Source organism: Micropterus salmoides, unplaced genomic scaffold (assembly GCF_014851395.1).
Source record: "Micropterus salmoides isolate LMB-PRFRI ecotype aquatic unplaced genomic scaffold, ASM1485139v1 Ms_hic_scaffold_20, whole genome shotgun sequence".
Classification (NCBI taxonomy): Eukaryota; Metazoa; Chordata; class Actinopteri; order Centrarchiformes; family Centrarchidae; genus Micropterus; species Micropterus salmoides.
The window spans coordinates 25,005,140-25,020,734 of NW_024041151.1; the positions used below are offsets into that span (position 1 = coordinate 25,005,140).

At 38.5% G+C, this 15,595-nt stretch overlaps 1 protein-coding gene across 1 annotated transcript; it reads right to left on the reverse strand.

Moving 5' to 3' along the window:
* Positions 1-115: 115 nt before the first annotated feature.
* LOC119914771 (transmembrane protein 230-like) lies at positions 116-5,675 on the reverse strand. The gene is made up of 4 exons (XM_038734268.1): positions 5,542-5,675; positions 3,635-3,749; positions 3,074-3,196; positions 116-883 (listed from the first exon to the last, which is right to left on the reverse strand). The coding sequence occupies exons 2-4, from the start codon at positions 3,734-3,736 to the stop codon at positions 743-745; spliced, it is 366 nt and encodes a 121-aa protein (XP_038590196.1). The 5' UTR covers positions 3,737-3,749; positions 5,542-5,675; the 3' UTR covers positions 116-742.
* Positions 5,676-15,595: the final 9,920 nt, after the last annotated feature.

A 15,595-nucleotide genomic window follows, 5' to 3' on the forward strand; every position in this document is an offset into this window, starting at 1 on the left:
CATGTTTCTATTTTTTTAATAACTTTTGGTGTTCTCCACAGTCTGCCATCACAATGTCTCAAAGTATTTTGCAGAGAATGGGCCTGACTGCAAACAACACTCACAGTAACAAAACTTCAGATTCTTGATGAGATTCATACTTTTATTTCCTTTTTTTAAATCAAGCAAATGTATGTAAAAATACATCTTTCTTTGATATTCACAACCAAATGAATATACACAAACAACAATACTTCATACAGAAAGGAATATATAATAATTCAAAAATATACTGTACTTCAACAAAGTAATCACTCTTTGGATTGTACTGCAAATATAATCTGAGCTTTTCATGACATACAGACTACAGTCACAATTAAATATTTGTTGGAGATATGAAACAGCTGTGCAACTGTGCAAACATTCTCAGTCATCCAAGTCATGGACTTTCAAGCGGTCGTAAGTTAAAGGCATCTGCGGAGTGCTTCACCACTCATCCAGGGTTTGTTATAATTTCTTGAATGAGTGCTGAGTATTGTCCACCAGCATCATGCAGCTGTTACTGGCGAATAAACAACACAGAATTTAAAAAAATTCCAATAAGCAAAACAGTTAAAATCCTGTGAACTAACAACTGTCTCCATGGCAGAACAGTGATAAAGTTTTGCCTTATTTTCTATATACATTAAAAGTAAACAGCAGGCAGCAGTCTCAGGATACAGTGTGGCAAAAGGAAGGGATTCTCCACCAACCAGCAGCTGGCTCAGTCGCCAAAATCTGGGATGTCATCATAGGAGTAACCCCGGTAACCCTTAGCGGCGTAGTAGGCTATTCTCAAATGGTAAAATCCAGGAAGGAAAACGAGTAGCCCTATAATGATGACAGGAATGGTGCGGTCTGGATGCTGAAAACATAACAAAGAAAAGCAGAAAATGGACTCTGTAGTCAGAAACTTTGATGAGGGGTTACACGCAGACATTTCTTTGGAACCATTGATCTACTTTAGTGTGTGTGTGTGTCAGACCCACTATTTACTCACAGACATCACATACCGGAAAACTATACTTGTAATGAGGTGTTGCAAAAAGCACCACAGAGTGGAGAATAATGTACTCATCACGTCGCCTGCCAGCAGGAGTTAAACGCCCTCTGACTGAAAAGGGTGTGAGGGAAGCACACAGACATGATGACTTCATCTGTCTCAGATCTGGTTTCATGTAAATCATTTCATTTTACAGAACAGCTAACCACCAGGAGGCACAGGCAGTCTCTATTAACGCCAAGAGAAGTGTTTCATTTCACCACCAGATGGCAGTATTGTGCACTGAGTTACTGTAGCCCTCTCAACTTCTTCTTTTTTTAAGATGCATTGTTGCATGAGCCATGGCAATGGGTATCATTGTATTGCAGCTGTACGCATTTTAAACACAAAGTTTGTCTGCGTCATGTGCAGTATCTATTGAGATGTATGTGTAGTGTTTTCTTAAAGGGTCAATTCACCCAAATTACAAAAAAAAATACACTCAAACGTGAGAGTTGGCTCAGTTGTCTTCACTTGACTGATGTTCCATCCTGAGGCCATGAGATGCAAACGGAGCTATCAACAGGAGGACTGAGCACACTCCTTCCACTAATGAAAACCAGGTGATGCAGATGAAAGCTCCAGAAAAGGCAAGTAAGTGGACCTTGTGTTAAGATCCCCCCCCCAAATGGAAAATTACCGACCCTTCACTCTTTAGATTAAAATATGACTGTTCATTAATACCTGCAGTCTTATAGCACTATTAAAAAGTAGTTATAGTAAAGTATAGTAAAGGGTTAACTAGTTTCAATATGGGCCCAATTTTCCTTTTGCCACCGTGATGGTTGACCTTTTCACATTTTATTTTTTACTTTTTTGACATTGCTCTTGTTCACCAGAAACACTGTTGTGCAATAACCATGCACTCACTCTCTACAGTTGAAACAAAAGAAAAAACTATTAAAGCACATTATTTCAACCCAAATATCCTACAACTTCTTGCAATAGAACCTGCCTGCATAGCATTTTTCCATTATCCATTGCTTGAACCCTGTGTAATTTGTGGTATTAGAGATGCTATTTTAACTCGCGTGGGCTAACTGGCAAGTAGACTGCTCAAACACTGCTTTCCTGTCAGATTACATTTTCTGCAAACACACTCTGCAGATTGGAAAAAACATTAACATTAACCTCCTACTGATAATTACAAATATAATATGTGCAAGGCCCTGTTATCTCCCACATGGAGTCATGAATTAGGAAAGCAGAAACCACAGCAGGAGCTCCACCAAATTTGGCATTCCAAGGTATAAAATATCAAAATTAGTTATATTTCAAACACAAACAAAACTATCAAGGCCAGGAAGAGTGAGAGCGCAGCAGAAAACTGGCAGTAAGGCAATAAAATGTCAGGACAAGTGTTCAATTACAGCTATTTAAAGACACGATTAATTGCAGCGTGAGTGTGTTAATTTTACTGCTTGAGTTGAAATGTTGGAGGCTGTGTCGGCTCTCTAGATGTGTCAAAAATGGGCTGGGTATAAGACCGCAATACTTTTTTGATACTGACTGAAATGTTTTCGTACTGCAGCACCAAGTGTCAAAAACTGTCAAGTACCGAAAGCTGGCACTAAATATCTGGTCTGATTAACGGTGTTGTTTACATACATAGTTCCTGATATAAATCAAAATGTTGCAGATTTAGGATATTTAATTGAGGCTATTTTCTTGGATGGCTGCTTGTGCTTAGACGACATTTAACATTTGATCATTTAAAACTTAATTTAAAAAAGAAAGACAGATCAGAAAGACCTTTTTGTCAAAAATGGATTTCCAAGTGTTCTGGGAACAAGGCTAACAGAGTGTTTACAGGGTACTTACATTATGGGAGAATGTGACACGCTAAACAATATGCATTTTGGCAACAGAACAAGAAATTGTATTTCAGTTTATATAGTAGGGAAACATGTCAACAACAGTTCCAACTATATTGACTCCAAAGTCTTGACCTGATATCCATCAATGTAATTTGCCGTTTGAACAGATTTTATTACATTAACTGGCCAAACTCACCTCGACCTTTAAGGTTCCTGACAGAAGAAGAGCCCCGAAGATAATCAGTAAGGAGCCAATCAAAAACAGGAATATTGCCAGTGCAATCGCCTTGTATGGGACCTTTGGCGGGCTTTTCTTAAACTGTAAAGAGTTCAATTATTGGACAAAATACAAGACTATAAACAGATATAAAACAACTTTTAACCAAAAAGTTTATCAGATCTCTGACATAAACACAGAAGGCTTAGACACACTTCCAAAAAGTCATTATTTGAGATTTACCTCAAGTGAATTGCCTGTGGTAGCAAAAGGTTTACTAATTAGCAGGCTCCTGAACAATGCACAGAGCAGCACGAGATGAATACTACCATCACTATCTTGTTGGTGCTGTTTAAATTCTCCCACATGCACATTTAAAAAAAATGCACTTTCACAATGATTTCCTGAGTATGTACAGTATGTGTGTGTAGCACTGAATGGACTACACATTTTCATTTCATTGTACAACCCTGTGTGGTAAAGTATTAATTAGAGATAATGTCAGGTTTGTAGAGTTACAAAAGAAGAAAAATCTCTCACTTGTAAGTCTATGTAACCGTCCTCGTCAACCGCCAGTCGTGAATACTTGACCGCGTTGTTGGATGTTGCAGCACCCAACATATTGCTTCTGGCTGCCTTCATTATGGCATAGGAGCTGTTGGGAAAGAGAGATGCAAAGAGGTAATCATCCATAAGATCTCCTCAGTAATCTTATTTCCCAACATTTTCTTGTATTTGTTACGCACAGGCCAGTCAGCGTTAATAAAGACAATTTACTCATGCATCGTTATCACTGCTTCATCTGATGTGGCATCCACACAGAGAAAGAAACAAGAAAAAATACCACAAAGCTTACCTGCCCCAGAGGGACCCGAGACAAGCGTGACTATACTGTACATGTGACCCGATCTTCCTCAAAGCATAAGTTTTGTTTGTGTTGGAGATTGTGGCTCTTTGCTTCCGTGCTCCCCCACCCCCCAAGGAGTACTAAATCCACGAATAACAAATGCTGTTCCTTCTTGAAAAAGTATGGAGGAGCTTTCAGAAACATTCCCTTATTTTGCTGGCAGCTGTCACACCAGCTCGCCACAGAGCCTCTGTGATGAGGAAAGCCCCAGGTTATATCTCCTGTGAAGTTACAGCACTTAGCAAGGCAATACTGTGGATTTAGCAAAAAATGGAGTAAAGTGTTTTACGTTCTACATCACGTGAAATAAACATATGCAGATTTACATGCGAGCTATACCTACAAATATGTGGGAGTATTTATTAGTATTCATCTGGAGTGGTTTCAGAGGGAGAGGCAGAACCATAACTGATCTTGCAGCATCTTTTCCTTTGTCTTCTGATTTTAACATATAAAAAAAAAAAAGCTACTGTGAGCAGATGGGTGATAAATTACAGGAAATATCCTCATTAAGCATCATAGTAAGGTATTGGTCCACCAAGAGCCACCACAACATTTTCAGTGCTCCTTAGACTGTAGGGATGAACAGCATTCTTCCAAAAGATATTCCCTAATCTGTTGCTGATGATGGTGGCGCTGACTAACATGCTGCTCCAAAATCTCCCACAGGTGTTCAATTGAGATCAGGTTGAGATCTGGTAACATAATTGTCATCCTCATTAAAGCTTTCAGTGAGCTCTCATGCTCTGTAGGGAAGCTCCACTCTTACATTCAGGTTTTTACTGTGATTTGTCACCTGTCTTGAATTTGCATAAACACGTGTCATATATTTTTCTATACTTTCTTAAAGGTTCCCTTCAGGACTGCAGACACTGGGGTCATGTCCTCGGTATAGTATCTAGGAATTGAAGGGTTTTGACAACCTGCGGTAGAGTTTACACACTCATTATATGTTGTGTTTTCAAGACTGATGCTGATAGACTTTAGTCTTTAAATGTTATATTGAAATGTGGGGTCGTGCTGGGGGAATTTGGACGCGGTATATAATCTAAACTAAATCCTGGTTCCCTTATAACAGGTTTCATGTAACGTTATGATTCACAGGTTTTCTATATGACAGTTGTTTATATGTGGTACTCACACCGTTACTTAATACAGTAGTAGTAGTAGTAGTAGTGTATCATCCCCAGAAGTGTTAGTTTAAATTCACTACCCTCCACTTACCCATTGTCTAACTTTTAATTACTGTTACGTTATTATGGCTAATTACTTACGAGAATAAATTAGCTCCTGTGCATTAATAACATGATGTCGCTGAGGCTTTTGCCCAGCAAACAAGTAAAAAATGAAGATGTTCGCTGAGTGAACTGCTAAGCTATCTTGCTTTGACGTGTAATAATCACTCGTAGCTAATTAAGTTAGCTGTCACGTTAGCTGATATAACGTTAGCTATTTAGAAGTTAAGCTATCAAAAGCTAATTAACGTAACCTGACATGCACGAATATATGAATTTAATTGTTCTCCTCGTTGCTCTCTTACCTTCACTTGAGCTACAATAAACACCGTAGATGTTGTTGTTTAGCAGACTGCGGTGTCACATCTACTTTGTTTTCACTGGAAAGAAAATCTGCATCAACTTCCTATTTTCAAGTAGTGCGCCTGCGCGCTAAGCGTCCCTGTTTCTTGAGCTGTCCAGGTTGTCCCTTCATGTCCTGTCTGCTTACAGCCAGAGCCCTTTACAGAGATCTCTGATTACAGCTACCTAACAGCCGTGTGTTGGGAAAGGAATCCAGATGTTAATAGCTCTCCTACAGTGTAGAAATGTTCACTTACAACTCAAATGAAGTTTTTCATTCAAAGTTTTCATCAGCTAAATGTACCACAGTACACATTAAAAATCACACACATTAAAAGTTTTACATAAGGCTAACCTCTTTTACTATTATTTTGTTAATGTATACATTATTATACTGATTATTATTGTTAATGATGCATTACTGTGTAAGAATTAATTTAATATATAGCAGGCTGATTTTAATAAATATATAGACTGTTGGGTAGTTTAATCTATAACAAATCTTAATATAATATGATCATATTTAGCATTTAAAGTATTCATCTGAAAAGTATATGTTAAAAATAGCTGTTAAATTAATAGGCTATAATGGAGTAAAATCCATCTTTCCCACTGAACTAATGGAGTAGTAGTGAAGTATTAATCAGATTAGGTATGGAAACACTTTGCTAAAGTCACTTTATTTTACTTTAGTCCAAAACTACAAGAATAATACAGAAAAAACAGTCTACCTGTTGAAATACTCTGAAATGTTGCCCACTCTCCAACAATCATTTTCTCTGTCCTTACCTTGGCCACATTCCTCTCCTTTTTTTTTTTTCCTGAATGCCTTTTGAAAAACAATGCCAGCTTCACATGTCCTTCAGTGAATTACAAAAAAGTGACAGAATTATCAGCAAAGAAGAAGCACTATTAAGTGTTACATGGTGTCCTAGCTTGCTGTGTGTTTCAGTGTTTAAGATAGATGTGAGCCCAAATATGTGCCGACTATTTTAAGCCAAACAACTGAAGGTTTGGCATCGTCACCCTTCACTCAAAATTCCAGGCATACAGTCTTCAAAAATATTCATCCTCTTTGGGTTTCTCAATGCTAACTTTCTTTTTGTTAAATTTCCATTACTTTATTTATAGGTTCATTTCTATGCTTTTACCGTGAACTGTTTTATCTCTCGTTCTCCCGTCTGTAATCACATTCCAGTCTATTTGCTGATTGACTCTGCAGCTGTTTGGTTACATGGAAAGTAAATGGTACTGTACTTTCAGGAAAAGCTTTCTACAAAGTGGATTGCCTGTCATGACATGTCAGTCACATTATTAGTGTTAAACTGATATGCACTTTCAAAGGCTGATATTGTTCAGGTTTTGTTGAGAAATTGCTGACCAAATGTTTGTGAATCCATTCAGGAGTTGTTGAGACCTCATGGGGCCACTAGAGGAAAAGTCAAGGGATCACCACAGTCAGTATGCTTCATCCTCTGGGCACCATGAATATCTGTGGAGTTAATGGCAAACCATCGAATAGGTGTTGAGATATTCCACTCAAAAAACAAAATTGATTAGGCAGCATGGACCATAAATGCCTGTACAGAGTTTCATGGAAATCCTTCCAACATTTGTTGAGATATTTCACTCTGGACCAAAGTGGTGGAAAAATCAATTGCGATCCAAAAAGCCACGCTCCAAATGAATACAGCACTAGCACCATTCTTGAATTCAGTACAATCTGAATCAGTGTGAACTTCATTTATAACTTCTTTACATCCACACCATTCTGGGAAACCGAAGTAATAACAGTGAAAAGTATATGACTGGAGGGAACAAACACTTTGAGTCTGGAACTGACTGTCATTTTCTATTAATGGCAGGAAACCAGGGACCTTTGCTGAGAACTTGCTGTGTTCAAAAATGAACTCTACTATCATAAATAAGACAACACAGTTAAGACTACGCTACTTTGATCATTGTCATCCTGAAAAAGTTAACAGCAGGTTATATAACCTTCATCCAAGCCATTACTAACAGAAATAAATCCCATGTGCACTCCAAATTAAATTTCTTCCATTTTTCTTTCTTTCTAGAATAAATCAAAAAGCACATTCCAAGACCCCTCCGCAACCAAGAAATGTATGAAGAATATTAAATTCAGGGAGCAAACTAAAATTCAAGAAACTCATCACCACTCACCAAAGAACTTCAGGTAAACACTTTTCTCAGAACCTTTTACAGCCTTTTACACACACCTCTGGTCAACTATTAAACAAACATATCTGACAGTCACAAACTTTCTTTATTATTTAATAGCCAACCAGACACATTTAATAAAATAGATACAATCAAATGAACAAAAAGGCTTGAGGTACACATGCAGTGAACCATCTATCAAAAGGCACAATGGCACTTTAATAATGCAAAAACCTGTTTCAGTCTCGATCATCAGAAAATGCTGAAAGTTGCTGCTGAAAATTAATACCAGAATTGACGCCAAGGTTCACCTGTGACCATGGAAAATATTAACTATAAATATATCCCCTGCGCTATCCTATTCTTTATGTTCACAATATGTTCACTTCTGCTGTTGCTCCAGCAGTCATAAAAAAGAACTCCCTGAGATGCACACAGGGCCTCGCCTGCTGTGGCAGAGCTGGCAGGACATACTGTTCGCATCGACAGGCCCATAATGTACCTGCTGTGTATTGTATAGTTTTTTCCTTTAACTCTAAAGTTAACATTTCCCTCATTTTTATGCCTTTCATGTCATCACTGTTTTGCATTTGAGACTTTCAAAATGATGTTTGAGTCACAAAATCTACTTTTTTTTTTCTCTTCTTCCAAGGCTTTCAGTTGTTCTTGTATATACCCGTACACACTAGCAGTTCACCACATTTCACATAAACGAAGGTAAACTAAATATTAGAAACCCATTTGAGTATAACACAATAATATTCAAAGCCACCAAAATGACCATGAAGTCAATAATTCTCTTAAACAGTTTCAACAAAAACATTCAATATTATAATCTTCGTTTCTTGATTTCTTGCTGTTGTGTTAGATATCACATACCTTAGAGCTGGGAGTAATAGCTTAACTGGTAAGTGTATGTGCTGATAATGGATTTATGTATCTACATAGTCTGGTGTGTACAGGATGTGCAAGGATTGTAAGGGTTTATTTTTGGTTGCATTTATGCAGACAATGTAAATTTATGAAAATATGTGCATGTGTGTATTTGTAATTGATTCCGGTTGGTGCATTGCTGCCATCTGAAAAACGTACTCTCCATCGCCCCCTGTCACTTTCTATTATTGTACAAGAGCATTATCCAACCCATCCTCCTCTACTATTGCTACAATATGCTGTCATCAATAAAAAAACGCTCATCAGTGTCACTCACACTGCATCAAAAATAATTAGGTTTCCCACACCCAACCTCTCAGAGGTCAACAGTAGAGGCACCAAATGCAAAGCACAAAGCATTGCTTGCAATAATAGGTAAACACAGTCTGCTTAAACTAATACCAGGGTGGAAAAAGTATGTGAATCTAGGCTAATGACTTCTCCAAAAGGTAGTTGGAGTCAGGAGTCAGCCAACCTGGAGTCCAATCAATGAGACAAGATTGGAAAAAACACATACCAATTAAAATTTTGCAATTCTCGTGAAGCATTGCCTTCTGTGAACCATGCCTCGAACAAAAGACCTCTCAGAAGACCTAAGATCAGGGAATTAAATTGGCACCCACCACCCGCTAAATGCGGGTAAATTTTGGCAGTGGCAAGTGAAATCGTCAGGCTATCTGCCACTTAGGCAGACAAGGAAAATGCACAATGGAAAGACACATGTAAGGTTAGCGTATTGTGGCGATTAGCACAAGCGCCTGCGTCACACACGCACACAGCCCAGTCAGCTCAGGGAGTATCGGTCTCACCAGTCTGGAAGACAGCCTGTCTGTCCTCAGTGACAGCCAGACCGGCCGAACTACGTGAGGTAACTCCGGTGTTGTCAGAGAATTACTAAGCTTGTCTATATATATTGAATTGAGTACTGACTGACTAACACACTGTGGTGAACTTTGATATTATATGATAGTACTTAATGCCATGACTTGACTCTCAAATTATCTTTCTGTATAATGTGATACTTCTCCACTGCTCATCAAGCAACCTATTTTATTCTGTCACTTTCTATTGTGCTTCCTTCTGATCATGGCTGACATATAGAGTAATAATATATTTTGATTGTGCATCTTCAATTGAAATACCTGGTTATTAAGTAAGGTGGAGAGATAAAAGAGATGAGGCCTTTATGCATGCAAACATAAATATGTTGAACAGTGAATGACATTATTAACATTTAATTATAAATGAGCTGAATGTCATTCCTTCATTTAGTGCATACATTTTAAAAGTGAAAATTTCTGAGTGGCAGACAAAAAAAATACTTGCAGTGGCAAAACACAACGGCAGGCGTTGAAAAAAGTTAATTTCAGACCCTGCCTAAGATTAAGAATTTTTGACTTGCATGAAGTTGGAAAAGGTTACAAAAGTATCTCTAAAAGCCTTGATGTTCATCAGTCCACGGTAAGACAAATTGTCTATAAATTGAGAAAGTTCAGCACTGTTACTCTCCCTAAGAGTGGCCATGGGAGGACATCACGGAGGAGGCTTTATCTGTCCAATAAAAACACCAGTACCTGGATGTTCCACTGCTACTGGCAAAATATTCTGTGGACACATAAAACCAATGGGAAAAAGGCATAGCACACCAACATCAAAACCTCATCCCAACTGTGAAGTATGGTGGATGGGAATTCGTGGTTTGGGGTTGCTTTGCTGCCTCAGGGCCTGGAGGGGTTGCTATCATTGACGGAGAAATGAATTCCACAGTTTTTAAAGAAATTTTGCAGGAGGACTTAAGATCATCTGTCCGCCAATTGAAGCTCAACAGAAGACGGGTGATGCAACAGGACAACAACCCAAAAGAGAGAAGTAAATCAACAACAGAATGGCTTCAGCAGAAGAAAATACACCTGCTAGAGTCGTGTGGTTTACGGTGTTTAATAAAAACATGACTGTGTTCGTCTATTGTTGTGGACTGTTTCATCCTACTGGACAGGCAATTTGGGTTTTCTCTTAAGTTAAATACCGTTAGCTTGCCTGCTAACACAGACCAGATACCTAGCATTACATAACTGTCCAGTGGATAATGTCAGCTAATTCATATAAACCCACTGGTAAAGTATAATATAGTAAAAAAAAATATGGTAAATTGCAGACCCATATCACTGGCCAACCTTAGCTTGCTTGCTCGCTAATGTTATCTGTTACAAAATACTATAGTTGCAATGTTATGGCTTTCCACATTACTTCACCAGCTAATGCAATCCATATTACTCTCCCAGGTAACGTTATTATGTCAAAGTTTTGATTTTAGCCTGCAAAAAATGATGTAATGTATATTTTTAGTTATGCTGAATTAAACAATTGCAAACTGTAATGATATAACAAAGTAAACTACAATGGTATGTGAAATGATGATTAAAAGACTATCTTCCAGGATAATTCCAAAAAATAGGTTCTTTAGAACGTTATTTTTATTTTACGTGCTTTATCTCCTGTCTAACATTAGTCATCCCACTACTATTATATTGTTTATAATGCACGTTAAATCTGGATTATCATGTCTCAACACGTTTCCCAACCCATTCAGTACAGTAATGTTACTTACCACAGTCTAACTCTTATGTAAAGGGTGGCAACAATCTCATTTATACTGTATTATGTTGTTTTTTTGTTTGTTTTATCTCTGTTTTGGCCTATGCCGAGTGCTCACTCATTAGTTTGAGCACATGCACAAGCACAATCTTGGAAAGGTAGTGGTTGCAATCTGAGACATGCCCCCTTTAAAGAGGTGGTATTATGCTCATTTTCGGGTTCAAAATCACATTTAGGGGTTGTACCAGAACAGGTTTACATGGTTTAATTTTCAAAAAACACCATATTTTTTTCATACTGCACATTGCTGCAGCTCCTCTTTTCACCCAATGTGTTGTACGCTTCGTTTTAGCTGTGGAGTGATACGTCTCTAAATGATCTTTGTTGGGAGTTGCACATGCACAGTTCCTAGTGAAGGACTATTAGCCAATCAGAACAGAAACACGGCTTCAGTTCAGCTATACATGTTCCACTTACCAACTTAGCAATATAGACTGGAGCAAGAGTTTCAGAGTGGTGAGTTATTAATCTGTAACAAAAGTCTCTTTCATCCATAAAGTTTTAACTGAGCTCTGTCTCTACATCACAGTAACAACTTTATGTCCATTGATTGCCTAGAGGGTAGCTAGTGTTTGGAAGGGGAGGAGAGGTGTGGGTTGCAGCTCAGTGTTTTTCCACCAGTGTTTTTGAGGGCGTGTCGGACTAGCCGCTTGGCGAGCATGAGGCTTATTTAGCTTTCTTTCCTGTGACGTCACAATGATGAAAGGGAAGCGGCTGGACTACAAATGAACTGTTTTCAGGCAGTTCAGAGCAGAGTTTTCTGTGCAAACTAGGGCTGTCCCTGACTAAGGATTTACGTAGTCGAATCAGAATCGTGAAGTCCTGCCTGTAGTCGACTGATAGTCGAATCGTATGTATGGGTACGCAGCGATTGCAAGCGGGGGTTGGGGTGGGGGGTTACACACGGTAGCTCCGCTTTAATCTTGAGAAGCTGCAGAGCTGCAGTCTATATTCATTCAACTTACACTGTAGATTTCCAGCTAAACCGAGGCTTTTTGAACACCCTTTTTTCTCTCGCCTGGTATTCACCGGTCTCGTGCAGAGTTTTGAGTGCATTCTGTGCTGCTGACAACTGCATGCACATCGCAGTTCCTCGCGGGTCAATTTCAAGTAGCCGGCTATTTAAAAATGATAAAATATTCTTTGTGTGGTTCATCAGCGGTGATAAATTATCTCCATCTCTTCAACAAGTGTTCCTCTGCCGCCACTACACACATACATGCTACGCCTACACATGCACACTGACGACCCAGGGTTAGGGTTACAATTTTGGCACTTTAAAAACATTTATTGAAAATTTTATTCTTTTTACATGTTTATTTACAGCATTAAACGTTGAAATGTATATTGTAATGGGCTGTATATTAACTTATTGGGAGAAAACTGGTAGTTCCATGTAAAATCAGATGTTGAGCACCCCCGTATCGTCAAAATGGCATGATCCTTGTTTCGCTGCAAAGCTCCAACTGTGAGATTGACAGTCGAATCCGGCTCCGCCCATTGAAGCATCGAATCTTCGACTATTTTAGGTCAGCCCGATTGCAAACCTATTACATGCACAAAAAGATATACTGTATAACTCAATAAAGGAGAGGAAAAAAGTCAAATACCACCTCTTTAAGGAATTTAGGATTCTTAAAGAAATGTTGCTAGAATAAGTAATCCTAATCATCATCACACCTCAAAGCTAAACCTCTAATTAATGTGAAAGTGAAAAAAAATTCAGATCAATACAATGATCATAGTAGACATGTACAGATTAAAAGAACTAGTTACCTCTTGTTCAAATAAATGTAGCAACCACAAAATGTTTGAAGCAATCAAGAGGACATTCCTCATGTTGGCCTAGCCAAGTCCCTGCTATTGATTGCTTGCCATGGGCTGTCTTTCCATTTCATTTCCTTTTGAGTTTTCTCCCCTTCTTGCCCCAACTGTTGATGCATCTATCCTTCTTTTGTCAACCCCAGAGGGTTTATAAGTTAATCAAACACAAGTGCTCATTTCAAATTCCATTTGCCCATCTCTAAGTGCATTCCATGATTAATTGCATCCACCATATCTTTTTCCCAAACAAGTACCCTGGTATCACAGGCATCCACTAACATCTCTGCAGAGCCCTGCCCAGCACAGGAAATCAAATTAGGATTGATATCATTTCTTTGAAACGCCTACCTTACTGTGTCTACGCAGGGAGGGAAAACGGTGTGTCATACATTTCATGGATGCAAGTGCAGCATCAGTCTGTCTTTTAAAATGAACTGTGGTCTAAGAATGCTACACAGGGATGAGTTTCCTTGCTCAAATATCACAGCTCAAGCTTCTGCTGCCTGCAGAAATGTGCACAAACAATGACTAGAGAGCACATAGAGCCTACCTTTATGAAGATTACACAGCAGAACTTCATCTTAACTGCATCCTCTAATTCGATTCTCTGTGCAAGTTGATGTTCTATGGAGATCGTTGCCAGTCCATTAGTCTGTGTTGTTTTTGCTCTTGGTTCTTTGGTGGACTGCATTATTTGAGATTTGGCCTCTAGGGGGCCAGAAAACTTTAAAATAAGCTGACAGACAGCCCTGACTCATGATCACCGTGTAAAGTTGTCATAGCAAACATGGCAAACATATAGTCTATATACACACCCAGAAGACACAGAACATTAGCATTTATTTGGAGTTGTGTTTGTGTCCACCTGGTTGCCACCCGTCCCTTAAGATACAAAATTAGAGAACTAAATAGCGCGTCCCATTTTGAATCAGTACAGACGCAGTTTGTCCCATATTTCTGAGTTGTCTTTAATGCAGCATTCCATGCAAATCATCCCACCTGCATTCTGTGAAGACTTATCCTTTTCTACCTCTGATCGGCAATATTCGCTGCCATTGTTGGTTTAATTAATACCATCAGGTTCAGGGCCAATAGGAGTCAGATAAGGGCAGGTCTCCTGGCAGGGAGTCAAGTTGAAACAACGGCGGTGGAAGCTTGAGAAATCCCCCACGTCCCCTCTGAAACGAAAGCGGATGCAAAAGTACTGACGATGGCAAGAGTGGGAGAAATCAAATAGGGCCTAGCTGAGGCCTAGCAAACTGCACAATTTGTCAGCCAGTGTTCTGTGTGGTGCACGGTGAGACGTGTGAAAAACAGACAGAGTGTAATGATTTAATAAAAACATAGTAATTTTCTGATAGATCACGATGGATTTCATATGCTGCCTGTTTGTTAAGAAATATTGTTACAATGTAAACGAAGCACATGTCTACATTATGGAATGATTTGTTTTTTAAGGTTGAGATATCACACATAAGCATTAATTTAAGAAGAAATAAGAGAGATATAGGCTATTAAATACACATTTAATTATCAAAATATAGTGCCTATGTGAAGAATATAAACAACTGTGTGTTACACTTAACCAATCTATAGAATTGCATGATTCAATACTATAGAATTAACAATAGGCTGAATAAAAACTGATAAAATAAATACATAAATATATTTGCTGACCAATCATAAAAATGGTGTTAATGACTGTAGATAGATTATTTATGTGTGGTTTCATTGTTTGGATAGTATTACTGCAAACAATGAGTGTTCACACCACCCTTTACAATTACTCAAGTTCATTAGCAATTTCTCAGCAAGAACAGGTGCTCTGTGGATCTCATTAGCAGTGAGCTTTTTCTGTTCATAGTTTTACTGTAGCAGAGCTACTCAGTGCTACGCGAGTACTGTACTTCTGACAAGAAATCATTTATAAAAGGAAGTAGGCCTAGCATGCTCCAATACTGCACACAAGGCTACTTTTGGTCCACTGATGTTCATAAAAAAATCCTTTTCAAAAGTCTTTTCAATCAAATCAGATCAAAGCATTTGTTTTAGTCTATTTTTAGATCATAAGTTATGGACATGTTGATTTAATAAGTTAATAAAATACAGTTCACATCCACTTTTCTTGTGGTCTCACTGTCACACATTGTTCGCCTATGTTTATTATTGTCATAGTTGTGTATTCAGCTATGACCACTAGTCTGTTGAGTTGTGATAGAGAGAGAGACTGAGTGCATCTGTTCAAACTGATTTCAATAGCAGATAGCTTATTATGACGTCCACTGGTATCGGTCTCAATACTTTCCTGAAAACATCGTTTTAAGTTATGATATACCACCACTGGCACACCATTGGGCCTGTTGTTTGCCGGGCCCCCGAGGGGTGTGGCCCCCGCTCCCTGGTGGAAGTCTAATGGTCACTCTC